The following is a 27,603-nucleotide window of genomic DNA, read 5'->3' as shown; positions in this document are numbered from 1 at the left end:
ACTGACTACTTACTATATGTGAGGAAAAATTCTAAGCATATGGCATGAAGTAATTTATTTAGTCGTCATAACAATTCTATGAGGTAAGTACTATCATCATCTCCATTTAAAGATGACAAAACTGATACATAGAGAGGTTAAGTAATGAGCTAAAGGGGACACCGCTAATAAACAGTGGAGCCAGGAAACAATCAACAGGGGTTTTCTGTCCCCATTGCTAGTGTTCTTAGTCACTCTTGCATTTATCTTTGTTTCAACGATGAAATGCACAAAGAGCTAATACTTTTTCATTAACCAATAAAGGAAAAATGCATCAGAGAAGAAATTTTCTCCATAGTCAATGACTTCTTTATATACTGACAAACGTATTACAAAAAGAAAAAGTAGTGTAAGTGTACCCAGTGGCAATGGAGCCACTGCATTTACTGGACTATAAAAAAAAAAAAAAAAAAAAAAAACAACAAAAGATTCTTCAGTAAGATAATAGTGGGTCCTATACTACTACATTCCATACTACAGGTTCTTGGCAGTCTCCTAGGGAAGCAGTTTTGTCAAGAAGTCGAAATGGGAATTGCACAAAGGACTATGGGATATCACTAATGTCTTTACTCCTCTAAAACAAGACTAAATTGGATTCTTTATATTTTTAAAGATTTTATTTATTTATTTGAGAGAGAGTGATCATGAGCAGGGAGAGAGGGGCAGAGGGAGAGGAAGAATGAGAAGCTGACTCCATCCCCACTGAGCAGGGAGCCCTACACAGTACTTGATCCAAGACCCCAGGATCATGACCTGAACTAAAGGTAGAAGCTTAACCAATTGAGCCACCCAGATACTCTAAACTGGATTCTTCATAATATTTTGTATTACATGCGGAGTAACCATGAAACACTATTCTTCACACAGGCTTTCCATATAGTATCCTGAAGCAAAGCACTTAAGAGAGCACATGTTATATAGTTTTCTTTTTTAAAAAATGTTACATCTTCTTTCTTTCTTTCTTTCTTTCTTTATTTCTTTCTTTCTTTCTTTCTTCTTTCTTTCTTTCTTTCTTTCTTTTCTTTCTTTCTTTCTTTTCTTTCTTTCTCTCTTCTGTGGTGACAAATAGATGTTACTAGTATGCTACTCAAAAAAGAACTAAAACAATAGAACTTTATCCCTTCAGATTGAAGGTGACATTTTAACAATGAGGAAGTGACTGCTTGTAAGAAACTTGTATATGAACAGAGCAGTTTGAAAACAGGTGTTTGGAAAAATTTCCATTGTTGTGTGAGTAGGTTGTTGAACAACCTAATGTCAATATGCCACCTATTAAAAATTCTTATGTCTTAAGTATCAAGACATTGAATTTTAAGTCAGATTTTTATTTTATTTTTTTTTAATTTTTTATTTATTTATGATAGTCACAGAGAGAGAGAGAGAGAGAGAGAGAGAGGCAGAGACACAGGCAGAGGGAGAAGCAGGCTCCACGCACTGGGAGCCCGATGTGGGATTCGATCCCGGGTCTCCAGGATCGCGCCCTGGACCAAAGGCAGGCGCCAAACTGCTGTGCCACCCAGGGATCCCTAAGTCAGATTTTTAAATTTAAATTCTTATGTCACATTCAATGTTTTTAGTAAATGCAATCTAATCAGAAAATATGGCATAAACTCAATTTTCCACATGCAGAGGGACTTTTGGGGCTGTGGGGTATCCCCAGCTGGAAATGTTCAGCAGAGAGTAGGAAATATAGTAGAAAAACTTCAGAAGACAGGTCAAAATAGTGACTTCTGAGTCTTATTGTGTGTGTGTGTGTGTGTGTGTGTGTGTGTGAAACATCCAGAAAAACTTTTTTTTATCACTTTAATATTGGTGAATGCATTTTAGTCTTGTAGTAGCAGTCTTTAAATAAAATTGAGCATAATTTATACTGTCAAGATGAGCGTTATTTAAACATGCTTATTTGAGATGAAGGATTACCTATAGCATAGGAACCTTATAACAGGACGCACTGTTCTACAAACTGCATTTTTACGAGTTTTTAAAAAGTTATACTGAGCTGTGGTATTAACCAGGAGATAGATACATAGCTCAGTGGTTGAGCATCTGCCTTTGGCTCAGGGCATAATCCCGGGGTCCTGAGTTCAAGTCCCATATTAGGCTCTCCGCAGGGAGCCTGCTTCTCCCTCTGCCTATGTCTCTGCCTCGAATAAATAAATAAATTTAAAATTTAAAAATGTTAATGCAATGGACTAGAAAGTCCAAAAACAGACTTTATACAGTCATTTGATCTTTGACAAAGGTGCAAAAGCAATTCAGTGGAGAAAGGATAGTCTTTTTAACAAATGATGTTGGATCAATGAGGTATCTATGAGTAAAATAACGAACCTCAACCTAAACTGCATACAAAGATTAACTCAAAATGGGTCATAGATCTAAATTTAAGCTGTAAAACTATAAAATTTTTAGAAAAAAAAACAAAGGAGAAATTTTTGCCTTGGGATTAATAGTTCTTAGAAATGACACCAAAAGCATGATATACAAAAGAAAAAAAAGTGGATAAATTGAGCCTCATCAAAATTAAAACTTTTCCTCTGCCAAAAAAGGCAATGTCAAGAAGATAAAAAGACCTACTGCCTGCTGGAAGAAAACATTTGCAAATCATGTATCTGACAAAGCACTTGCATCCAAAATATATTTTTAAAAAACTTTCAAATGCAACAATAAGAAAATAAATAACATAGTTAAAAATGGGCAAAGGATTTAAGTAGACCACCAAAGAGAACATAAGGATGCTAAGTTCATGTAAAAATGCTCAGTATTATTAATTGTTACAGACTGAATGTGGCCCCAAGTATGTTTATGTTTTAATTTCTGAAACTTGTAATGTTACCTTATATGGCAAAAAGGACTTTGCAAATGTGATCCTCAGATGGAGTGGATCACTTGTATTATTTAGAAGGATTCTAAATGTAAGTACCAGGGTCTTATAAGAGAGAGGCAAGAACATGAAAGGAGGAAGAAGGCAGTGGAATTGGAGAGAGATTTGAAGAGTCTGCACTGCTGGGTTTAAACATGGTAAAGGAATACATTAGACATAGAGAGTACATGTATATGAGATGCAATAGATTATAAAATTAGAGATGCAGTAATCCAGGTGATATAATTAATTACAGGAATCCATTTAAAAGGACCCACTTTTAAAATATTATTATTATTATTATTATTATTATATAAATTTCAGGTTGTCAGCTTTATAATTTGACATCTGTATACAATGAAAAGTGATCACCACCACAAGTCTAGTTAGTATCTGTCACACACAGTTGACCCCCTTCCCCTCTAGTAACCACTAGTGTGTTCTCTGTATTTATAACTTTGTCTTATTTATTTTATTTTATTTTATTTTATTTTATTTTATTTTATTTTATTTTTTATTTTATTTTATTTTATGTTATGTTATTTGTTTAGCTTCTTTCTTTCTTTCTTTCTTTCTTTCTTTCCTTTCTTTCTTTTTCTTTCCTTCTTTCTTTTTTGTTCTTTTTGATTCCAAATAGGAGTAAAATCATACGGTGTTTGTCTTTCTCTAACTTTTTTGCTTTTTTGCTTAGTGTAATACTGTCTAGGTCCTTCTATGCTGTCACAAATGGCAAGATTTCAATTTTTGTGGCTGAGTATATTCCATTCTGTATATATATGTGCTATATCTTCATCCATTCGTATATTGATGGACATTCCATCTGTTTTTTTTTATATTGGCCATTGTAAATAATGCTACAGTGAACATAGGAGTGCATATATCTTTTGAATTAGTGTTTTTATATTATTTAGATAAATACCCAGAAATGGAATAGCCAGTTCATATCGTAGTTCTATTCTTAATTTTTTGAGGAAACTGCATACTGGTTTTTGTAGTAACTGCAATTTCCAATCCCAACAGAGTATGAAGTTTCCTTTCATAACCCCACCAACACTTGTTACACTTGTTATTCCTTGTCTTTTTTATAATAGTTAGTCTGATGGTATGAGCTGTTATCTCATGGTTTTGGTTTGCATTTCCCTAGTAAAATTAGTGATGTTGAGTACATATTCATGTGTCTGTTAGCCATCTTTATATCTCCCTTGGAGAAATGTAGACTCAGATTCTCTTCCCATTTTAGATAGAGTTGTTTTTTTTTGTTGTTGTTGTTGAATTGTAGGAGTTCTTTATATATTTTATGTACTTACATCTTAACAGATACATAATTTGCAAATATCTTCTATTTAGTAGGTTGCCTTATCAGTTGATGATGGTTTCCTGTGCTGCACAGCATTTATTTGATGTAGTTCTATTTCTTTATTTTTGCTTTTGCTACTCTTGCCTTTGAGTCAGAACCGCAAAGATGGCACTTAGACCAATGTTAAGGGGCTTACCACTTACTGTTTTCTTCTAGGAATTTTATGGTTTTAGGTCTTGCATTCAAGTTTCTGGTCTATTTTGAATTAATTTCTGTTTATAGTATAAATAGTAGTATAGTTTAATTCTTTTGCACATGGCTGTACCAGTTTTCCTCAACATCGTTTATTGAAGAAACTGTCCTTTCTCTGTTGTATATTCTTGGCTCCTTTGTTAAAGGGATCTACTTTCTAATCAGTTCCTGGAACATGAATGTCGAGAATCTGGCTTTAGGGTGAACATGCCTAGGGCAGTGTTCCTGAAGTGGGTTTCTTGACACAGTTGAACTATAAGATACTATCCAGTAAGAGTTCCTGTTAAATTCAGTTTGAGATAAACAGTACAGTGTGATGATCAGAAAGACATGGCTTTATTATTTATAAGTGATATGAATCTGTTATTTATTGATCATGTGACTATGACAAGTTACCTGCTCTGTACAATGAAAATACTGAGAGCCCCTACCTCCTAATGTGTTTATGTATTAAATGAAATAATACTTTCAATGTGCTATCCTAGTGATAATGCCCAATATGGTGGCTATTATTATTCTGGCGATATTCACCATCTACCTTCTTGGAGCATCAAAAAATGTAATAGCACATTACAGACCAAGAAGTTCTACTGGAAAGAACAAACAACTTTGCAGAACCTTCTAGCCTCAGGTACTATCCTGAGAACCTGGGAGTAGAGCTCGTAAATTTGACAATGAGAATCAGTTGAGGGTTAGATAGGGTCTATTTTTTGCTTTAGATGACACATATCTACCACCACTCTGGGACTAGGTGGCAAATTTCATTCACATATTTCAGGGAGCAAAATTAAGCCCCAGAGCTTGTCTTACAGAATTAAGATTTATTTTTAAAGATTTTATTTATTTAATCATGAGAGACACAGAGAGAGGCAGAGACATAGGCAGAGGGAGAAGCAGGTTCCCTGTGGGGATCCCGATGTGGGACTCAGTTCCAGGACCCCTGGATCATGACCTGAGCCAAAGGCAGATGCTCAACCACTGAGCCACCCATGAGCACCCAGAATTAAGATTTAAATTCACCTCTCTGGCTCCCTTTTCTGGATGTATTGTTTCAATTGTATTGTCAATTGGTTTCTCTTTCACCTGCCTTGAATTTTGACACTAATGAATAAGTTGAGAAGAAAGCTATGATAGTCCCCAAATTAAATGTGTGCTCTTTAAGTATGGTAATTAAAAGAAAAACAGATGGAAACAGTGCTTTAGAGTGAAATAAAACTTTCTGCATTTCTTAAAACCCAAGTTACCACTCAAATCAGCCCCTTGAGAGGTAGTAATAGATGACTTTTATTGGGGGTTTATGGGAGGCACAGTGAGAGGAGGTGTCAGGCTTTCTTACAGCCAGTCTTTCAGGTTAAATGTACATTCTTTTTCCATGGTGTTGTTGAATCCTGAAGGTCCAGAGCTCCCTTTTCACTGTGAACCTTCAGTCTGTCACCAGATTTAAGGCAGGAAACCTGGGGTGGGGAGAGCAGGGTACCATGCTGGCCTGAGAGAAGAGGAGGATTTTCTGTTTATCTGGTTGCCAGAATCATTTCTGTTAACTAAGTCCTGTGAGTCTTTGCCTCCAGGGTGCAGAAGACCTTCACTTTCTCTTCTCATTTCTCATTCTCATTTACCATCTCAGAGCAGATGAAGAGGTGCCTGTCATGAAATATTCTGTTTCTGCAGTCCACTTCAATCAAAACCTACTTGTCCTACTTGTCCTAACTGACCTCTGAGCCAGTTCTTGGAGTCACTAATAAAAATCTTCAGTATGCTCCAAACATTCTGGCCTCCTTTCTAATTTCTGCAGATCCCCTACTAATCCCCAAGGCTGGGAAGTCAGAGGTTCCGATTGATTTGCTGTGACCTGTTTGCTGTCTTTGGGTTTGTATTCTTAGACATGATGTTTGATTTTCTGTGGACTTCCCTCTTACTGAATGGCACCCAAAATAAATGGCATAGGTTTTGACATGGGAAATTTTAGCTGTTCAAACATGCGCACCCTGCTGACATTCAAATCCACAGACTGTACCACACATCGATGTTTACAGAGTCTCTGACAGGTCTGAAAACCCTAACTTTTTATCATTTCCAGTGGTAGTACAGAATGATTATTTCACCAATCCTAATTTCTTGAAGTTTTCCATTTAAAAAAAATCAAATTACATTTCACATCTACAAATACTTACCCAGGCCTTGGTATACACAAAATGATGTGACAGTGTAGGAAAAAAAAAATGAACAATGTGGAATTAAAATCAGTTACATAAGTAAAATGAAGATTGCAACGTCTCGACACATGACATCCCAGACCAAGGCAGGAAAGCAGGAATATCTGGCTGCTAATTCCAACTCTACCACCAAGCAGTGGTAGGTCTTTGGGGAACATCACTGAATTTCCTCATCTGAACTGGATCTATGATTTCCAATTCACCAAGCGTAAGAATCATCTGGAGTGTCTATTCAAAACACAGATTGCTAGCCCTTGGCCCAGCCCTATTGAATTAAAATCTTGAAGGAAGGGATCTGCAAAAGATGCACATAGACTCATAGCATCCTGTGTAATTTTTTTTTGAACAATTTTGGGAAACTCTGAATTAGGTAATATTTAGGATCCTTTCAGTCCTAAGAGGCTATAATAAACCCTGGATGTCATGATTCATCAGTGAATGGGAAAAATCTGAAGAGAAAATTCATTAGTTAATTCATACTTAGTATTTTAATAAATATTTTCTACTTATTTTCTGAAAAGTTACTGAAGTTAATGTTATGGTTTACATTTTATGAATCTAGGTATTTTTCAGATTTCTCTTTTCTCTTTGATTTATTCATTATAATATCTGACCTATCTAGCTCATGGTGTTAAGGATAAATGAGATCAGGTTGTGAAAGTTTGTTGCTATTATTATTATTATTATTATTATTATTATTACTATTAGTAAAATAACTACTGTAGGACTAACTCTGCTTTTTTGAATTTGATGTATATGCTGTTGTCTTCAGCTTTGTTCCTATGGTTAAAGCCAGACAAATGAGCAAAACTCAATGATTTCTTTATTCAAAAATTTTGAGTGCCAGTTATGTGCAAAGCATTATGTTATATTCTGTCTAAAATGTTTAGAGTGCCTTTTCATTCTCCTTTTTTTAAAACCTGGAAACCTCCCATTTAGTCATTTTTTTTAAGTTTTATTTATTTCCTTTGTAACCTCTACACCCAATGTGGGGCTCGAACTCACAACCCTGAGATCAAGAATCACATGCTTTTCTGACTGAGCCAGCCAGATGCCCCCATTTAGTAATACTGTCAAATGAATAAAATGTTTTATTGATCTTATGAATGTATCAGTGCACTAGAATATTGGTAATATGTGTTGGGCACATTTATTCAGTTTACAGAGAATGCATGATACACATTTCAAAGAGATGACTCCTAGCAATAAATCCACAGGCTCACAGATCAGTAGTTATCAGTTGAGGGTGATTTTTGCTATGTCTTCCTTTTCTCCAGAACACATTACTAAAAAAAGAGATGAGTTACACCAAGGTTCTCATCCAGAGATTCAAACCTGAACAGTGGCACAAACCTATGGAGTGAGACCTTGGTTCTGGAAATCAGCAATGGCAAATTATATTTGCATAGTGCTCTCCACGATTAATAACATACTTCCTCATCTAAAATTTTATTTCTTTCCCCAGTAATCCCTTGATGTGGGCAGGGAGGTCCTGTGAGTTGTGCAGGAAAGCTATGGTGCCAGGACTAGAAACAAGGCTTCCTGGTTCTCAGTCCAATGCCCTTCCCATTTCTTCTCTGACACCTCTGGTTTCACACCTGGAGAGGCAATAAAACATGGGTTCTCCTCCATACCTGTGCAGGGCTCTTCTATCATAGGAAAGACACAAGAAGGGTGATTTGGGCTAATTCTCTTCGACACTTATGCTGGCACCTATTTCAAACTCTCATGATCTTGTACTTCCTTCCTCTGTTAACTATTCGGATATCCTCTAAAGCAGAGTAAACGTTTTCTGACTGTAGAACATAATCCCTGAGTAAGAGGAGGTTAATCCATCATTTCATTTAATCCATAGAACAATAGACACATTTACTGTGTCACAGTAAGGTATAAAGTCTAATGTGAAAACAGAATCATGTAACCCTAGTGGGGAAGCAAGAATACATTAGCATTCATCTCCAATCCCCGACTCATCCCAGAAGTTCCAGAGTTATCTAAAGGCACAGTGGAAGGAGCCTCATCACACTCAGGCAGGGGAGATTACGGCAACTAACCTGGCTGCAGGAGATGAAGCTATTCTCTGACATTCCCTTGAAGCATCAAAGGCAAGCTCTGTGCAGAGTGAGCCAATAATTTGTGCTGAGATTTCCAAAGAGAGGTATTGGATTCCCAAGCAGGTGTTGAACACTTGAGAGTCTGAGTGGGAAGGCAGCCATCACCTGGAACAGGAGACCATAGGGTTAGGGTTCAGGGCAAGGCCCTGTGGGAATAAAAAAATCCAGTGAGGTCCACCACTCAAATTTAGCAAATAAAAATACAGGGCAACTAGTTAAAATTAAACTAGTTAAGTTTCAAGTTAACAGTGAAATGATTTTTTAGTATAAGTATGTGTCATAATATATATATGCAATTCAAATTTGACTGGGCATCCTGTATTTTTTTTGTGGCAATGCTAACAGGGACAAAACATGTCAGAGCTTAAGATGGCATTTCTGCTTTCCCTGCTTCCACTTAAGGCCTCTTGTTTTTGCTATCTTCTTCCCTATCATTACCCTGAGGTTCTGTTCATAAGGTAAGAAGAGGAGGTGGGTTCTATTTCCAAAATGATATTATTTTACATCTGTAATATTATTCCCAATTTGCGTAATTAAAGTTTACAATCATCCAGACCCTATCCACAATAGAGATGGTTTCCTTTTTTTTTAACATAAAATGGCATTTTATAGATGAGAGTAGTAAATGATTTTCTCTTCAAAGAGTTTTTTCATAATTTGGCAATGTTCATTTCTTATAATTTGTGAAGAAGATGCTTTAGAAAATTAATTGTGAACATCTACAGGAACTTGTTCTTCATACAATTTTCTTTATTTAAAATATAAAACCAAGAATTAAACATTCAGTCTACTTGTAGTGGTTGTCATGGTGAAATATTTTGTCTAAATCAGGTAAAATATTGAAAATATACAATTTGGTTTCTTTCTTCCCACTCAGGTCCTGCACCCTTCTTAATTTTCTCCCATGGAATCAGTATCTTTAGGATTGACCTGGAAGGCACTAATCATGAGCAATTGGTGGCAGATGCTGGTGTATCAGTGATCATGGATTTTCATTATAATAAAGAAAGAATCTATTGGGTAGATCCAGAAAGACAACTTTTGCAAAGAGTTTTTCTGAATGGGACAAGGCAAGAGGTAAAGTACACCCTCAAAGTATTTAGGGGACTTTTATATAGGCTGACAAACACAATACCAATAATTTGTAATGTATAGATGAACAAAAATTACATTCCAATTCAAATGGAATGTAATTGTAGATTCATAAATATTTGTTTAATTTGCATCCGTGGCATGTTACTGAATGAACTCATACATGTGGCACTGGTATTCAGAAGGCCTCAAAAGGAGTCAGGATGTTAACAGAATTTTGAAAACATGTAAGTTTACTAAGTCAGATCATCACTTTATGGTTAAAACAGATTATTAACATGATTATTTTTGGCTCCAGTGGTTCTCAGCTGAGGGCAATTTTGTCCCTTGGGGGATATTTGGCAATGTCCTGGAACATTTTTGGTTTTCACGCCTGGATTGGGAAGGAGAGAAAATGCGCTACTAGCATCTAGTGGGCAGAGGCCAGGGATGCTACTAATCACCCTAAATTATACAGGATGGCCCCCATGATAAAGCATTATGTGGCCTAAAATGTCAATTGTGCTGAGTTTGGGGATCCTGTTTCATCTAAAATGTCTGTCATGGGTTTTATCTCCTGATATTTCGGAGAAAATCTTTTTGATTCTTAAGGTGTTTTCACACTGGAAAAAAAACCCAATAAAGCAGGTGTTATACATAAAGTATTTTGGTTCAAGTACATACAAAAGATCTTTCCTCTTTCTCTATAACTGGTAGAACCCTTACATGAGTCCCAGGAGGAATGTGCTCTGGATTCCTGAGGGATGGATTATGGAGACAAGTAACTGGAGAAACCTTAAGCATTTATCCCCACACAAATTGCTCACTGTTTTGTTTTTCTTCAAACCAAACCTTTCTCCCTCCATTTATTCTTAAAAGCTTCAATTAAGTGCTAATCCCTTTAGTCACATTTCTGATACTCATTAATGTCACCTTTAACAAGGATGGCTACTCATTTTCCAGCCATCCACAGAATTGTTTCAAAAATCTTGAGTCTCAAAGTCTGGAGGGTTTTCTGTCATGGAATAGGAAAAAAAGTTAAACACTTGTGAATTTGTGTCAAGTCATTAGAAAAGGATTGACCTAATGCCTAAAATCCATCATTGTATCCCCTCCTTTGGGTTAAAACATTGTTTACAAAGGATACCTGCTAAAATACCATTTGCCTGGGTTAGTTAATATATTAGCAACTGGTTAAATGGATTGGCTAGATTACTTTGTATGAAGTAGAGGAATAGTGCCAGCTGGTGAGACTGACCTCTGCCCAGTCTGAGTTCCATGATGTCACGTTGGTAGCTAGAAATCAGCTATGGTGGGAATATTTACAATAAGGGAGGGCAGGAATATTTTATAAACCAAGAAAATCTGCAACCACACAGATTAGGTTGTCTCTCCACCTCCCACCCTCCACCACCCAAGAAGACTGACCAGTTTACCTGCACACACTGGAATTAGGAGATAAAAAAAAAAAAAAAAAAAAAAAAAAAAAAAAAAAAAAAAAACAAGGTTTTTGTTTGGTCATATTATTTTAAGGGAGCAGGAAACACTACCCAAGAAGCATAAAAAGAAGCCCTGCTCTTTGGGCCATAGGGTTATAGTGGAGGGCATCGAGGACCTGTAGAAAAGGTGGGGCCTGATAGAAGAGGAGAGCAGCCAGGAAAGTGGGGCTCTAATGAGAAATTCATTTATTTTAGAGCTCTATGCACAAATGTCAAGGGCTTCTTGCCAGATTTTGGCAAAGCTTAGGCTTGGGTTCAGGTGGGAATATGGACCATTCCATTAGCAAACGGACAAACTGTCTTTAAGATAACATGGAAATTTCACTGTTATTACAGTTGTAATTATTAATACATTATGGCTGATTGCTTAATTTCAATATGCATAGGATAATTTTCCATCTTAAAGTCAATATATAAATACTGTGCCCAGAAATATTCATGTGTGAGGGTTAACATTGCTCTATCAAAACAATGGCACCATATCTGTGACTGTTTTATGACTTAAATAGTTTTATGAATGCACAAACATGACAAGTACTTAAAAGAATAGACTTTTATGCATAAAGATAAGAACAATGTTTATGTGAATGAGAAAGTATTAATATTTTGAAATTTGATTTTGCAGAGAGTATGCAATATAGAGAAAAATGTTTCAGGAATGGCAATAAATTGGATAAATGAAGAACTTATTTGGTCAAATCAACAGGAAGGAATCATCACAGTAACAGATATGAAAGGAAACAATTCGCGAGTTCTCTTAAGAGCCTTAAACTATCCTGCAAATGTAGCAATTGATCCAATAGAAAGGTAACTGCTGTTTTCAGGCATTGAAATATATATCAAAATCTGATGATAATTCACAGAATTATAACATTTTGAACTCAGAAGGACCTTCTCACTGAGAAGGTTGCCTGGGCTTGAACCAAGGCAGGCGTCCCTCTGCAAATGGTGCTCCGATTACCATGATTTCTTGCCAGAGAAGCATAATTCCTTTTTAACTTGAAATCACACAGAATTCCCATAGCAGAGCAATAAATATTTGTTGAACTGGAATTTCATTCAAAATAGTCAAACTCATCCTGTGCAGACATCCGAGGACTGCTGAAACACCAAGAGTTGGCCGTTTCAGTGACTTTGCCTTCAATTATGTGTCTGTGTAATGTGTTTGCTCTCAGGTTTATATTTTGGTCTTCAGAGGTGGCAGTGGCTGGCAGCCTTCACAGAGCAGATCTCAATGGTGTGGAAGAGAAGATTCTTTTACAGACATCAGAAAGAATAACAGCTGTGTCATTGGATGTGCTTGATAAACAGCTTTTTTGGATTCAGTACAGCAGAGATGGAAGCAATTCTCATATTTATTCCTGTAATTATGATGGAGGTTCTGTCCATCTTAGCAAACATCTTACACAGTAAGTTTTGGTTTTGGTGTAAAATAAAGCAATCTCCATTTGAGGTTTGTCTGGCTAAACTGGTGGAGTGGTTTAGCACAGACTGGGAAGTCCAAAAGACTTGAGTACAAGTCCTAGATTTACCATTTATTGGACAAGTGATTTGGGGATGGTTACATGACTTCTACTTAGTTTCCAATTTTTTTAAAAAAGATTTTATTTGTTTATTAGAGAGAGAGAGCACAAGTGGGAGGGGGAAAGGGCAGAGGGAGTGGGAGAAGCAGACTCCCCACTAAGCAGGGAGCCTGATGCAGGTATTGATCCCAGGACCCTGAGATCATGACCCAAGCCTAAGGCATATATTTAACAGACTGAGCCACCTCAGTTTCCTTTAATGTGGGGATAATAATAGTAGCTACTTCTTGGGGTTATTGTGAAACTTAAGTAAAATTAATTAAGAAATGCAAATAAAAATAATTAACAGTTTTGGCATTTGGAAGTTCTCACATGTTGGTTATAGGTTTTAGTTATCTTTTTGGAATTACTATGTCCTATATGTGTAAATCAAAGTTCATCTGATTTGCTATCTTGCCTGTAACTGACTCTCCAGCTTGTGGTAAGAGGCAGAAATTAGTCAAGTGTGAAATAGATTCAAGCAGAATCCACTCTGAGAGTATTCCTATTTTCTTCCCTATTTTATTTTCATTACACTTAAATGTTGATTAGGAAAGAATGAGACAATGAACCTGAAGCCAAAAATTATATCCCATTAGTTCAGATTATGAATACATAAGTAAAATTTTAAACTTAACATCTGCTTCTAAACCTAAATGAGATACAATTGAAAGGTAGGTAATTAAAATTCAGTCAATTAATTGAAATGGAGTGAAATGTTAATAAGCCTGGGAGGAAATGTTCTGCTATTCTTTATGTTTTTTTCTGTTGTTTTTCAGGCATAATTTTTTTGCAATGTCCCTTTTTGGGAATCAGATCTTCTATTCAACATGGAAAAAGAAGACAATTTGGATAGCTAACAAACACAGTGGGAAGGATATGGTTAGAATTAACCTAGATTCATCATTTGTACCACCTGGTGGAATCAAAGTAGTGCATCCACTCTTACAGCCCAAGGCAGAGAGTGGCACTTGGGCACCTGGTGAGTCATCTTTGACCTTGAACAGGGTCTAGCACTTCATCCCCACTGGTCCACCTGCTCAAACCACGAACTCATGAACCATCCTTGATTTCTCCCACTGCCTCAGCCCCAATTTTCAATCTACCAAATCCTTTCCATTCTATCTCCTAAATACATCTCTCCTCTATTGCCACTACTGCAGTTCAACAACCAGCATTTCTTGCCTGGCCTGTCGTAGTAGCCACTCAACTAATCTTTCCGGGTTTTTTTCCTCTTGCCTTTAAATAGTTAATCTGATCCATTAACTCCCTGGCTTAAAATCCTTCAAAAGCTTTCCTTTGCATTTAGATTAAAATGCAACATTTTACTGGGCCTAAGATTATTTGATGAAACTAATCTAACATTCCCCCTCTCCCCGGGCCAGAACCTGAATCAAGTCTTCCCATAATTGATCAAACATGTCTTCCCCTTTGTGCCTTTAGGCTTTTGTAGTCATTGCTTTCTCTGCCTAGATTTCTCTTCTGAAGTTCTGAGCTTAATTAAGTATTATGTCCTTCCATTATGATTGGAAGCCTTCTCTGGTCATCCAATCAAGAGGAGGTAAGGAGGCTTACCTCTCACCTCCAATTTTTTTCTCTGTACACCCTTCATTGAACTCATCCCAAGGTGTAATTACATATTATTTTGCTTTCTTTTTTATGTTCTCTCCCACTTTATTATAAATGCCATGCAGGCAGGAACCATGCCTGTTTGATTGTTTGTTTGTTTAAAGCTCCCTATATTCAGTGGTTACTGATTTATTTATAAATGAAGAATTTTAGATAACGTTAGTAAAATGAATGGTTTGACTGAATCCAGTCATAGCCCCAAATTTCTACTTTCAAATGTAGTGTTTGTTTGAATTCTTTAGCATCTACTTTTTTCTAGGTAGGCTCTTCATTATGGTTTACAAACCACACAAATGACATTACACTAAGATTTGCTGTATGTAAAAAAGGCTAGCTTCAAGCAGGATTTGACATACATTCAATCTAATCCCCAATTAGCCAGAAGAGGTTCTGAAGCAGAATTCTTGTTTTCTTTCTGTTGGATGCCACTAGGATTTGGTAGTGGTGTGGGAAATGGTGGGGACTGTGAGTCCCTGCCACAGTTGGTAGATGAATGTGTTTATTTCTGCCCTAGACAGAATTACTGATGAGAGCTGATCAGGAGGATAGGCAGGAGGTTGCTGAAGGGAGGTGAGAATCTAGGGGAACTGACATCAGTATTTCTTATATGGTCAAGGAGGTAACTAATAGTGTGAGTGCTTTTTAACTGATTTCTTTAAGACTTTGGTAGAAACCATAATTTAATTTGTGTAATTACTTTTGAGTGATGAGGGACTTCCAAGGATAAAATAAATCCACGAGATGAGTGTTTATTCAGATAAACAAAGTGTTTATTCTTTGAGAACTGATTTACTTGAATTTATAAAACAGAAGTTGTGGGAAATAATTTGACTGTGGACTGGAGCAGAACAGTAAGTAACAACCTGGTGGCAGTGTTGTGATTGAGATGGTTGACCGTATTCCATGCAGGAAGGCGGCAAATTCTGCCAAATTCCTCCCATGGGGAATTTTGGCTCAAGCTGTCTTCACATATGACTCATTGTCCAAGTGGTGATGACTCACCACAAAATTAGAACTAACCACTACTGTGAATAAGTAATCATTGAGTCTCATTGGTAATTATTATAGACATGTCCATCACTATCTCTTACATTTGTGTATAACCTCATGCTTCCCAAATTCTTTTTGTGAGCATTATCCTATGGTTTGTCCTGGTAACCTTATGAAACAGAAAGGTGAGAAATTACCGTACTCGTTTCATAATTGAGAAATCTGAAGCCTAGAGAAGAAGTTGAGTGACTTTTCCAAGATTACACAGATTACTAATGATGGGTTTTGGGAGAAAAAAATCCCTGTGATAAGTCGGTCAGTTTATTGTTCTTTCTATCATAAATACTTTAGTTCTTCAGAATCTTCCACAATTGCTCAGGTTTTTTGATAGAGAGGTCAAATACAAACATTGAAAGCATGAATTCTAGAAGAAAATCTATAGTGATTCGTTAAAGAACAGCTTTAAACAACCTGGAAAAAAAAAAAAAGAAAAAAAAAATAACCTGGAAAATCACAGAATTGGGTTGGGAAATCACTGCCAGCTGGAGAGCTACAGGCAGACCTGAAATGTGGAAGGCAGTTGGTATTGGAGTTATGGCTCCAGTTAGTGACCAAAGAACGTGCTTCACATATACTTTAAGTGCAAAGGACTTTTGATTTCAAAAGCACTGTTACTTTAGCCATCATTAAATAGGTTTAAATTATTTTAGTGCTTGGTAGAGCAGTAATTCTTTAGGTGGGATTTAGGGACTGTGAATCTCTTGATTGGATAGGTTAGACGAAAATATGCAGTTGTCCCTCCTTAGGAAGGTGGTATAGAGCTGTCACCAGGTTCTCAAGTGCCTTCATATTTAAGGACCTACTACTTCTAGAGGCTAGCTAGTTCCTCCTGGATAGTGAGCTTACAACTTCAGCTCCTCTGGAGAGGTGGATGGTGGTAGTATTTTGGTTTGCAAGGCATTTAGTAGTGAAATTACTTCAATGGGGAGATGACCGAGAAAAATCATATAACCTAGTTGGTATTATTTTTTACATAAAATTTAAGTGTTTGTACACATAATGGTATCAATAAACTTACTTCATGCAAAATACCTTAAGTAGCATTTATCAAAGCATGTTCTACAAAACACTAGTTCTATGGGATTTAATGGCATTATTGGCGGGGAGTAAAAAAATTTCAGGGTCAAATGATTTAGACAGGCTGGGTTAAATAAAATTAAACAAGGGGTCTTTTTCCCAAGTGACTTCTCAGAACCACTCATATGGTTAAGTGCATTGTTAGTCTCTAAAGCTCATACAACCTATAGCATTTTCCTAATTCATTTTCTATGCAGCAGCCCACTTGACTCCCGAATCTATTATTTCTAACCCAGACCTCTTTCTTGAGATCTAGACCAATTAACAAAGAGAGAGACTGAGGCACAGTGAGAGTTAAGCAGCAGAGAAAATTGATTTATTCATTTCCTAAGAATGTGAGCAGCCCCAGTGAACGCTAGGGCAAGGGTGGGATTTACAAAAGCAAAGCCACAGAACTTCACAAAGAAGACTCCAGTAATTTCTCAGTTTAAAATAATCCTTGCTTTGTTGATTCGGATTGGCTGGTTACAGAGGAGCTGGCTACCACCAGGGGCTGAGCCCCATGTCCACGCAGGAGAGCCACGGTTTCACCATCAAGGCTGGTTTTCTGATACTTCTGACCAGTTTCCTGAGTGGTCACTCAGGTCCCTCAACTGGGCCACACCTGCTTGCTGTCTGCACCTTCCAGGCTCAGGGTCCTGCAGTGGGCACATGGAAAATTTCCTTATCAAGCCCGTAGATTTCCATGCCTTTGGAGCATTTCTACTTGGATTTCTTGCAAGTGCTTCAGGTACAAAGGAAATAATTGACCTGCCAACTTTCACCTCCCCCCTGCCAATATCCCTATCTCAGTGAGTGGCCTCTCATGTCCATCTCCCAAGGCAGAAATTTGGGTGTGACCCTTTCCTCTCTCTTTCCCCACTCCCACCTCATGAAATTACCTCCAGCCCCCAACAGTTCCCCAGCCTGCCATCTAACCACTAGTGCCCTATTTGGCAGCAATCCATCCCTAACGTCTGCTTAATCAGTATCCCTGCCTCCTTTCTCCAGGCTGTAGCATAACCCTTCAGAAATGAGAGCCCAATCATGCTAGTCCTTGGTTAAAACCAATCAACAATTCTGTTGCCCGTAATGAAAATCCGGTCTATTTACCCTGTTCACAGTTGTTCACAGAACGTTCTCAGCTGAACCTCTCACACCTCTCACCATTGTCTGCGTTACATTCTGTGCTGCAGCCATGCTCAGAGATTTCAGTTCCTCCCACAGGACGTGCTTGCTCTTCCCCCGCCAGGCTTCTCAGCATGTTCCAAAACGTGCTTTCTCTGCCCTGGCTCACTCTCCTGGTCCTCTGAGAAGTAGCTCAAGCGTTACCTCTTTTAGAAGCAACTTCCCTGCCCCACTCATGGTGAACCTCGGTTAGCTTTTCTCAGAATAACACATTTCCCTGACTTGGCACTTACTGTTCGTCTTCCTAAACTTCCTTACTCCTATGAGGACAGGAGGACACCTCTCCCTTGTACTCTCAGTGCCTAGAGGACATTTTATAAATAATAGTTGGGGAAAAAAAAGAAAGAAATTGCAAGAAGCCCAGAGATATGCTCAAAGTGTTTTGTATAGCCTCTTCCACAATCAAAAATAAAAGAATGGATAATCACCCTTTATCACTCTCTCCCCTAAATAATATCCTAACGAACAAGTTTTTAAAAGGTTATCATTCTAAGTACATGTTGTCTTCCTTAAGTGTTGTAAGCGCCCCCCTTCCCTTGATCTGACACAGTCCGCTCCCTTTGATATGACTAAATCCCCAATGTTTTTTTTTAAGATTTATTTATTCATTCAGAGAGAGCAAAGAGAGAGGCAGAGACACAGGCAGAGGGAGAAGCAGGCTCCATGCAGGGAGCCTGACGTGGGACTCGATCCCGGGTCTCCAGGATCACACCCCTGGCTGCAGGCGGCGCTAAACCGCTGCACCACCGGGGCTGCCCCCCAATGTTTTAAATCAGTTTTCTCACTTAACTCTCACTATGCCTCAGTGTATTTTTCTTTTTTCTTTGGATTTGTCTAGATCTCAAGAAAGAGGTCTGAACCAAAAATAATAGATTTGGGAGCCACATGCGCTGCTACATAGGAGATAAAATAGGAAAATGATACAGGCTTCCTTAGAAATCTACATCCTTAGAAATAACAGAAATTGTCATAATTATAGAGTGTGTAAAGAATTATCTGCCCTGGCTTTCCCTATATCACTCCATTTAATTTTCACAGCAATCCTATAAACTAGGTATGATTATTACTCCCATTTTATAAATTAAAAAGCTGAGTTGCAGAAATGTCATATCTTTGTTCAAGGGCACCCTGTGGGGGAATTGGGATTTGAACCTAGGCAGAGTGACACCAAGCTGCTTCCCCAATCACACGAAAGAAATTCAGCAATTTTTTACATAATAGCAATAATAATTACTATTCTCTCTCATTTTGTATCTTAGATTTTGCCTTATTTGTTTGGAGAAAACCTGTAATTTGGCGTATTCTTATCTATCCATGGCCTTCTGGAGGTTAAATGCTTTGGTATGCATAGGTCATGGGGTCAGAAGCTATTTCTCTCTCTTGCTCTCTCTCTCTCTCTCTCTCTCTCTCTCACACACACACACACACACACACACACACACACACCCCTCTCTTCTGACTGTCACAGAATTGATCTCCCATTTTTGTTGGCATGATTAAACTTATTAGGCAATAGTACTTTCCTGGCTGGCCCAACACCTACAATATTATATTGAATCTCAGAGCCAGTGTGGGAACTCCTTTGTATGCAATGTTAATGACCTTATTTCAGACTCAACTTCTGGGGATTTTTGCAACTAGTTTTACTGTTCATAGATTTTATTTTGTAAAAGTGCCAAATATTTTTGCTTTCTTTTGTATTCTTCCTTCCTTCCTCCCTCCCTCCCTTCCTTCCTTCCTTCCTTCCTTCCTTCCTTCCTTCCTTCCTTCCTTCCTTCCTTCCTTCCTTCCTTTTAAAGACTTCATTTATTTATTCATGAGAGACACACAGAGAGAGGCAGAGACATGGGCAGAGGGAGAAGCAGGCTCCTCACAGGGAGCCCAATGTGGGACTCCATCTCCAGACCCCCAGATCCTGGGATCATGCCCTGAGCAAAAGGCAGACGCTCAGCCACTGAGCAACCCAGGTGTCCTTCTGTATTCTTTAATTGTAGATTCTAATTTCATGTGGTATACATTTTGTTTATGCATTCATCTGCCCATGGGTATGTGGGTTACTTCCATGTTTCAGCTATTGTGAATAATGCTGCAATGAACATGGGCGTACGAATATCTCGTCAAGACTCTCCTTTTGATTCTTTCAGATATATATAGGCAGAAGTGAATTGCTGGATCACATGATATTTCCATTTTTAATTTTTTGAGGAACCACCATACTATATTCCATGCAGTGGCTATACCATATTATATTTCCACCAACACTTATTTTCTGTTTTCATGTAATTTTGAATGATCAGTTCAAACATCCAAATCTGTTATTTTTCATAGAAATCTTAGCAAAATGTGGATGATTATATCTTCCTAACATTATTTATAGATGGTTATTGACATTTTGTTAATAACTAGGGTCGCACAAAGATAAATGTCAGTGGGACAATCATCAGACTGGTTTGAGGCAAAGCTGGTTTTTTTTTTTTTAAGATTTTATTTATTTATTTGAGAGAGGAAGAGAGAGAAAGAGAGAGAAGGGGGAGAGAGAGAAGGGGAGAGAGAGAGAGCATTATCAGGGAGGGAGAAGCAGACTCCCCACTGAGCCGGGAGCTTGATGCAGGGCTCCATCCCAGGACCTTGAGATCATGACCTGAGCCAAGGCAGACGCATAACTAACTGAACCATCCAGGTGTTCCCACAGCTGGGTTTTAAATGCAGGTTTGCCTTGATACCAAATTTTTGCCCCTTGAAATAAATGTCTTTTAAGTACTTGGAATGGTTCTCTATTATTTTTCTGTCTTCTTTCTTGCTATTGGCTCTCATTTTTTGCTGATTTCCACAAGCCTAACCATGGACTCTGTTTATTTTCTAATCTGAAGCATTTCTTTGCCATTTATTTGTTGAAGAAACAAGAATATTTGTCCTGTATAATTTTCCACACTTTGGACTTTGCAGATTATAACCCCATGGTGTCATTTAACATGATTCCATATTTCCTATAAACAGGTAGTTTTGGCCTAGAAGGCTGATCAGATTCAGATTTTTTTTGTAGGATCACTTAAAGGTGGTACTGTATGCTTTCTATTGATCACACCAGGGAGCATGCAGTGGCTAATTCTAGTTCTTACTGTGATGTTCAAGATTTGTCAGCAGTTTAGGTGTTGCCAAAGTGGTCCATCCATTGTAAAGTTTCCCATCAGCCTTCCACATAATAGTTTTAGAAGCTATTGATTATCATTGCCTAGAGCCATTTTTTCATTAGAGTTTCAAAGAGGTGACACTCTAATTCTATAACTGCTTATGCATTTGTTAGCTGAAGGAGTTTTCTACTTCAGCTATGATTTCCCTGGGGAGGATCTTTTATAGGAAAAGTAAATTAAATGTTTGATTCTTTCCCTTATCTGTTTTCAGATAAAGGGTATCTTTTTAAGCAGCTTGATAAACTCATAGATTTAAAAAAATATTTGACATGTTTCATTCACTACAGTTATTATCATTTGACTCTCAATTGTACCATTTTTCTCCAGGAGGAGCCCTGAATTGAGGCTTCTAGTTTTTGTGGGAGAGAAGACCAATAGGGATCTCAGCTGCCCTCTCCCAGTAGCTGTCTCTGGCAGTCTGGAAAGCTGGGCTGAGGCTACCTCTGGGCTCACTGGAATCATGTAGTCACTTGTACCAATGGGGAATGCAATTGAGATGGGTGGTGACAATGAGAGTGGCATGAACACCTCACATCTCCATCTTTATGCTATGGGCTGGTCATAATCACACTTGTAAGAAGTGGGTACAAAATAAGAAAAGACTGAGTGGGCCCACGGGGCTCATCTGAGAGTAAAAAGCATGTATTTTTTAACTGCTCAGAGGCTGTTGATTTGTTTACTTTCTGATTCTTAGAGGGGTTTAGATGGATAAGGATCCAAAGTACCTGAATTCTGGTTAAGTGGGGTTTGTTTTCATTGCAATTAGGAATTCCAAGAGACTATTCTTGTATTGTTTTCCTTGTTATTTTCTATGAACAAAGAAGAATAAACCTACATTATACAGTCTGGGAAGTTTTTTGAGGAAATTGAAGAAGTCATTTTATTCAGGGAACTCATTGATGAGGAAGACAATAAATAAATGAAACAAAAATATAACTAGTTTCTTATAGAAAACAGATATGAGCCTGGGTAGCTCAGTGGTTTAGCGCCACCTTCAGCCCAGGGCATGATTCTGGAGACCCGGGATCGAGTCCCACGTCGGATTCCCTGCATGGAGCCTGCTTCTCCCTCTGCCTGTGTCTCTGCCTCTCTCTCTCTCTCTCTCTCTCTCTGTGTGTCTCTCATGAATAAATAAATAAAACCTTAAAAAAAGAAAATATATAATATTGTATATGTAATATTTATTTTTCTTTAAAAATTTATAGTTACATATATGTACATACATACAAGTATACATGTATAATGCACACACAAGTGTCTGTCTGTCTTTCTATGTATCTAGAGATGGGATCTATAACCAGAAGATTTGAGCTTGACTTTCAGGTTTACCCCTTATTACTTAAGATACGGTTTCTTAATAAAATGAAAGATAATATGTGCTCTGCATAGCTCAAGGGCTTGTCATGAAAATTAAATGAGATCATGTAAATGCTTTATAAAACGTTATTAATATTATATATTAATATATTAAATACTGGAGGTGCTAATATTGCAGTATAAGACTGGTTAAAGTAAATAGGTTTAAATGGAAGAGACTAGAAAGGCTTTGTTGATGAGCGAGTCTTATACTGAATTTGAGGTTGAGGGAAGATGATCAGTAGATGGGGAATCCCATCTGCATTGTTTCAGAAGTGAACCAGGGTAAAGTCTATAGATTTTCTTGGTGCAGAAAAGCTCATGAAAGTCTGTGTGTTAGGCAGGCAGTTATTGAAGGTGCAGTTGGTGGTGGACATTAACTCCATGATTAGGAGCTTTAATTTGATCTCAGAGGTAATTAAGCCGCACTGCTGAGCTCTGGGAAGGGGTGTTATCTGAGGTCAGTAGCAGCGGTTTGAGTGCTAGCTTTGGCCTAATTTGAAGCTAAAGAACAGCAGAGATTAAAGAGATTAAACAAAAATATAGCCTTCAATCCTCTATGTTTTGCCACTTCCTAAAATGACCTTTTAAAGTGTTTAGTGCCTGAACTCAGGTCGCATTCTTAGCCTAACCATTTAGAGGAAAATGGTGATTGTTTTGTTGCCCGTCTTCATCGTTAAAGAGTGAAATATATTGCTAATGAGTACCAGTCAAACCATCAGCAGCATGGTAGCATGGAAGGGGTACTGGGCTAGCATAGTCCATCTGAGTTCTAACCCTCAGGTTGACTGGAAATTCAAGGAGGAACTAAAAGTTCCTCCTTGCAAGTGACATGATCACAGTTTTTTTTGTGCATTAATTTTATGTTTGTAGCATACCTGAGTTGTGAAAGGGCACTATGCTGTGTGCTTTCTGGGCTATAAAATGTGAATGAGATACACGAGATGGTGATGATGATGATGATGATGATGATGATGATGATAATGATGATAAGAGCACAGGTAAGCATAGGAGAGAGGAAGGAGAAAAGTACAAAAGAGGGATAAATAATAGTGGATCTAGATAAGAACAGAGTATTTCATGTACCCTGGACACAGTTGTTTGTCTTCACTAAGCAGTTTGAATCCCTATCAACACATTATAAGCAGTAATTAAGGTTTGAGACTCCTTAGAGGAATTTACCACAAACATCTGATTCTGTATAGAACCATAAAAATTTTTTTAAGTAAGGGAACTCAGAATATTTATTCTAACACTTTTATTTCATTGATTAGGAAACCAAGGTGAAAGAGATAATGATCGATGTAAAGGCAGAACCAGAAAACTTGGTTTTCTTAGTCCTTAATCCAGTACTCACCTATCATACTGGGTTTGGCAAGATTTTTTTAAGGGATATTTTTAAGAAGCCTAATTCCTCAATTTTTTGTTACCTCAGGAAAGTGGTAACACTTTGGTGCCTTTAAAAGGCAGAATCAGAGGATTGGCTCTTCACCTAGTAGGGTGCTGCTGCATTCACAAATCATTTAATAAAGCCAGTTAGATCTTCAAATTAAAAAAGAAAGGCCAAGTCAGACATTTCTGTATTTTTATTGTTGTTATTCCCTTTCAAACTTTATAAAAATTAAAGTTCAGAAGGATACATGTCCTTTTTTTTTTTTTTTAGCAATTCAAAGTGGATGTATTTAGTCTCCTATGTTTAGTCATTTACTTTTAAAATTTGGATCATTTTATTTTTTCGTTTTACTTAGTTAAAATTTTAACATCTGAAGCATGTAGGAATCTGAAGGCAATGTAGCTATACATGTGTGATTGGTGTAAAAACCACAGACAAGAAACAAAATGTTTGGAATCAATATCCAAGAAACTTAGTGTAGATCTGAACTGATTCAGTACATAATAATGCAACAGTATTGAATAATTGGCAAGATTGCTTTTGTATTTAATTCTGTCATGACATCTGAATAAACAAGTTTAAAAGAACTAAGTTCATAACAGACTTGCTAAAGGGAGGTGTTCATAACTGTAGGGAGGTTGGGATGTTTCATCAATACATTAGGCAGGTGTTTCGCAAAGTGTGGTATGAAGACTCTTGACAACAGAATCACTCAGATTTAGTTGAAAATGCAGATTCCTGAGCCTTTTTCTTGATTCACCAAATCAGGATCTCTAAAGGGTAAAATGCCAGGTAGTCTCAATGCACACTGGTGACATTTTCAAGAGGGCAAGAATATGTTTTTACTGTGTCATGGTGTTCCTGGTCAAGAAGAGTGTTTAGTGACTTGAACTAGAAGGAAATTGGTAGAGTTAGAGTGAGGACACATCTTTATTAAGTATATAAGCAGAGACCAGAGGACAGCCCTACTTGGAGAATGGTCTCAATTTCTTGCACTGGTGAGCTCAGGCTCTCGCTGTTTTGGTCCCTGTGTCATTCACAGCAAGACTGTTTTTAGCAGTCCTTCCTTTGGGTCCTTGACACTTCTCATTATTCATAGGCTGTCAGTGATCACATCTCTGCCAGGGCTCCAGATCCATGACCCTGGTCTTCTTCCTTTGCTATCACCTCTTGCCAGAGTTCTGGCCTCCATATCTACCTGGATCCTGAAATCTTCCCTTAGACTCAAGTTTAACTCTGTATTTCCCAGAATATTTTTACAAAGGTCCTGTCATTGTTAAAATTGGCAAAAAGTAAGATGGAGCAAAATTTGAACAGGGTATATCTGTTACTAGTTTGTCTCTTGATCTTGGCTCTGAAAATCAAAGGTGCAAAGTTGGCCATTTGTTATTCCATATATTTGGCTAATTCAGCCCAAGCACATACCCTACTAAGCAGATTTTACTATTTACCATGGGTTATTTTGTAAAACACGGAATACTGGCAGCAATAAACTCAGAAATTTGGGGATAAGACATATGGCAGTGGCATATTTTAAGTCTGAAAGATGTTGTTCTTTAAATAAAGATCCTAAAAACAGCCTAAAAACATATATATATACACATACATATATATATGTATGTGTGTATATATATATATCAAACTTATATACTTAAAAAAAGATGTTCTTAGGATTAAAGCTTTTTTTCTTTTTTTTTTTTTTTAAAGATTTTATTTATTTATTCATGATAGTCACAGAGAGAGAGAGAGAGGCTCAGAGACACAGGCAGAGGGAGAAGCAGGCTCCGTGCACCGGGAGCCCGACGTGGGATTCGATCCCGGGTCTCCAGGATCGCGCCCTGGGCCAAAGGCAGGCGCCAAACCGCTGCGCCACCCAGGGATCCCTAAAGCTTTTTTTCTTAAACAGATATTTCATTTTCAGAATTTTTGTTTATATGCTTTATTATATTCTTTTTATAAAAGTAAACCAGAATGAGTGAAATAAAGGGAATTAAGAGTACAGTTATCTTTTTCTAAAAAAAAGATTTTATTTATTTATGAATTTATTTGTTCATGAGAGACACAGAAAGAGAGGCAGAGACAGGCAGAAGGAGAAGCAGGCTCCCCATGGGGAGCCCTATGCGGGACTCAATCTCAGGACCCCAAGATCACGACCTGAACCAAAGGCAGACGCTCAGGTGCCCCAAGAGTACACTTACCTTGATGAACGCTGAGAATTGTATAAAATTATATATGTATAAATATAAACATATATTAAAAAGTAAAGCAGAGGTGTGTCTGGATGGTTCAGCTGGTTAAGCACTGTCTCTTGGTTTCTGCTCATGTGGTAGGCTCAGGTCATGATCTCAGGGTCATGAGACTCAGTTGGGCAAGGGGTTCAGGCTCAGTGCCAAACTGCTTAAGACTCTCTCTCTCTCTCCCTTTCCCCCTTCCCTGTGTGCTCACGGTCTCTCTCTCTCAAATAAATAAAGAAATCTTTAAAAAAAATAAATGAAGCAGAATGAAAAATCTAGTAAGATGTGTTTAGTGTTTGTAATCCAAGGAATGAAATCTCCAGCTAATTAGGATGTCCAATCCCAAGTACTTTGGTAGGAATAACACAATTAGAGAAATAAGTGGGCTGCCTCTCTGAATGCCTCAGAATCCAGGCTAGTACCGTTTGGCTCCTGAGCAGTGCCACCACTGTGAAAGACAACACCCCTGCTCTTGTCACAGGGAAATTAGACTTCTAAAAACCACAAAGGATCAAGGAGTGTCCCTGTCAAAATGCATCCCCAATCCAAATAAACCATCTTCTCTTTCATTTATTTTTTTTCCCCATCTTCTCTTTTAGATCAGAAACTCTGCAAATGGAAGCAAGGTAACTGCAGAGGCAGCACGTGTGGTCAAGATTCAAAGTCCTATTCATGCACGTGTGCAGAGGGATATACTTTAAGCCAAGATGGAAAATACTGTGAAGGTAATGTGCAGGGTAGCTACCTAAAAGCAAGGACAGCCCACCTGAGCCAGTGGCTGGTCTTCAGTGGGTCATCTAGAGCCTCAAAGCAAAACCAACTTGAGGTTTTCCCCCCTTTTTCTCCAGAAAAATGATTTTAATTTTTCTTCCATTAAAGTTTTTGTAATAACTTTCAGATCTTTATGCGTCATGTTCCTATATCAAATACTCACAGAGGCTACTCAGAACTTAATATAAGGCAGGGATTCTCTGAGTGGACTCCGTGGACCTCGGTGGGTTTGACAGTGTGCAAAATGTCAGTATTTTCAAATTGTTTAAGGTAGTATGGTTCCATGACTATCATTCGATCCTCAAAGAGTGACTTCCATACCATATCCCATAACGTTCTGGTAGGAATTTGGGAAACTGTGCATTGAGACTGTTTATCTGGGGTTCCTCCTATTTTGAAGCTTCAGGTCCAGTTCAGTGAACCCAGGAGAAATACTGTATCCTTTCTCCTGGGAAGTCCAGTGAGTTACTAATTAAGAGCATCCAATGACTGTAGCACTCATTCAGTAGAATTAGTTGGGGTGAGATGTCGGGTAAAGCTGACATTTAAGTATAAGTTAAGTATATGCCTTCTGCTCACCTGGGACTAGTGGGGGAGAGCCATTGCATAGAACATTGGCCTGAAAGCTGGGTTTCTGCCGCAGTGAATCTGCTGGGGAATGTTCCTGTATTCAAGTGAAGGGCTCCTGTCAGCCCCGAGAGTGCTGAAGAGCAGAGCAGGGGATGTCATTTCCTGATCAAGGACTTTCAAGAGTCCCTGACTTCAATGGCTACATTTTTCATGGGAAATTGTACTACTTTTTCCTGAAGGCAATTTTAGTATGAAAAT

The 27,603-nt window shown here is 37.8% G+C and overlaps 1 protein-coding gene and 1 long non-coding RNA gene across 2 annotated transcripts in view; one reads left to right on the top strand and one right to left on the bottom strand.

Annotated features, from left to right (window-relative positions):
• The window catches only part of EGF (epidermal growth factor), a 93,662-nt gene that overhangs the window by 15,802 nt on the left and 50,257 nt on the right, over positions 1-27,603 (top strand). The window contains 5 exon segments of the mRNA NM_001003094.2: positions 9,653-9,852; positions 11,971-12,152; positions 12,521-12,754; positions 13,687-13,889; positions 26,604-26,729. Coding sequence (NP_001003094.2) covers positions 9,653-9,852; positions 11,971-12,152; positions 12,521-12,754; positions 13,687-13,889; positions 26,604-26,729 — 945 coding nt within the window.
• LOC111093671 lies at positions 16,952-18,003 on the bottom strand. The gene is made up of 2 exons (XR_005382646.1): positions 17,756-18,003; positions 16,952-17,301 (listed from the first exon to the last, which is right to left on the bottom strand). It is a non-coding gene; the product is annotated as an uncharacterized LOC111093671 (long non-coding RNA).

Source organism: Canis lupus, chromosome 32 (genome assembly GCF_011100685.1).
Source record: "Canis lupus familiaris isolate Mischka breed German Shepherd chromosome 32, alternate assembly UU_Cfam_GSD_1.0, whole genome shotgun sequence".
NCBI lineage: Eukaryota > Metazoa > Chordata > Mammalia > Carnivora > Canidae > Canis > Canis lupus.
The sequence above is the reverse complement of the archived record's forward strand: the minus strand, read 5'-3'. Positions and strand labels throughout refer to the sequence as shown.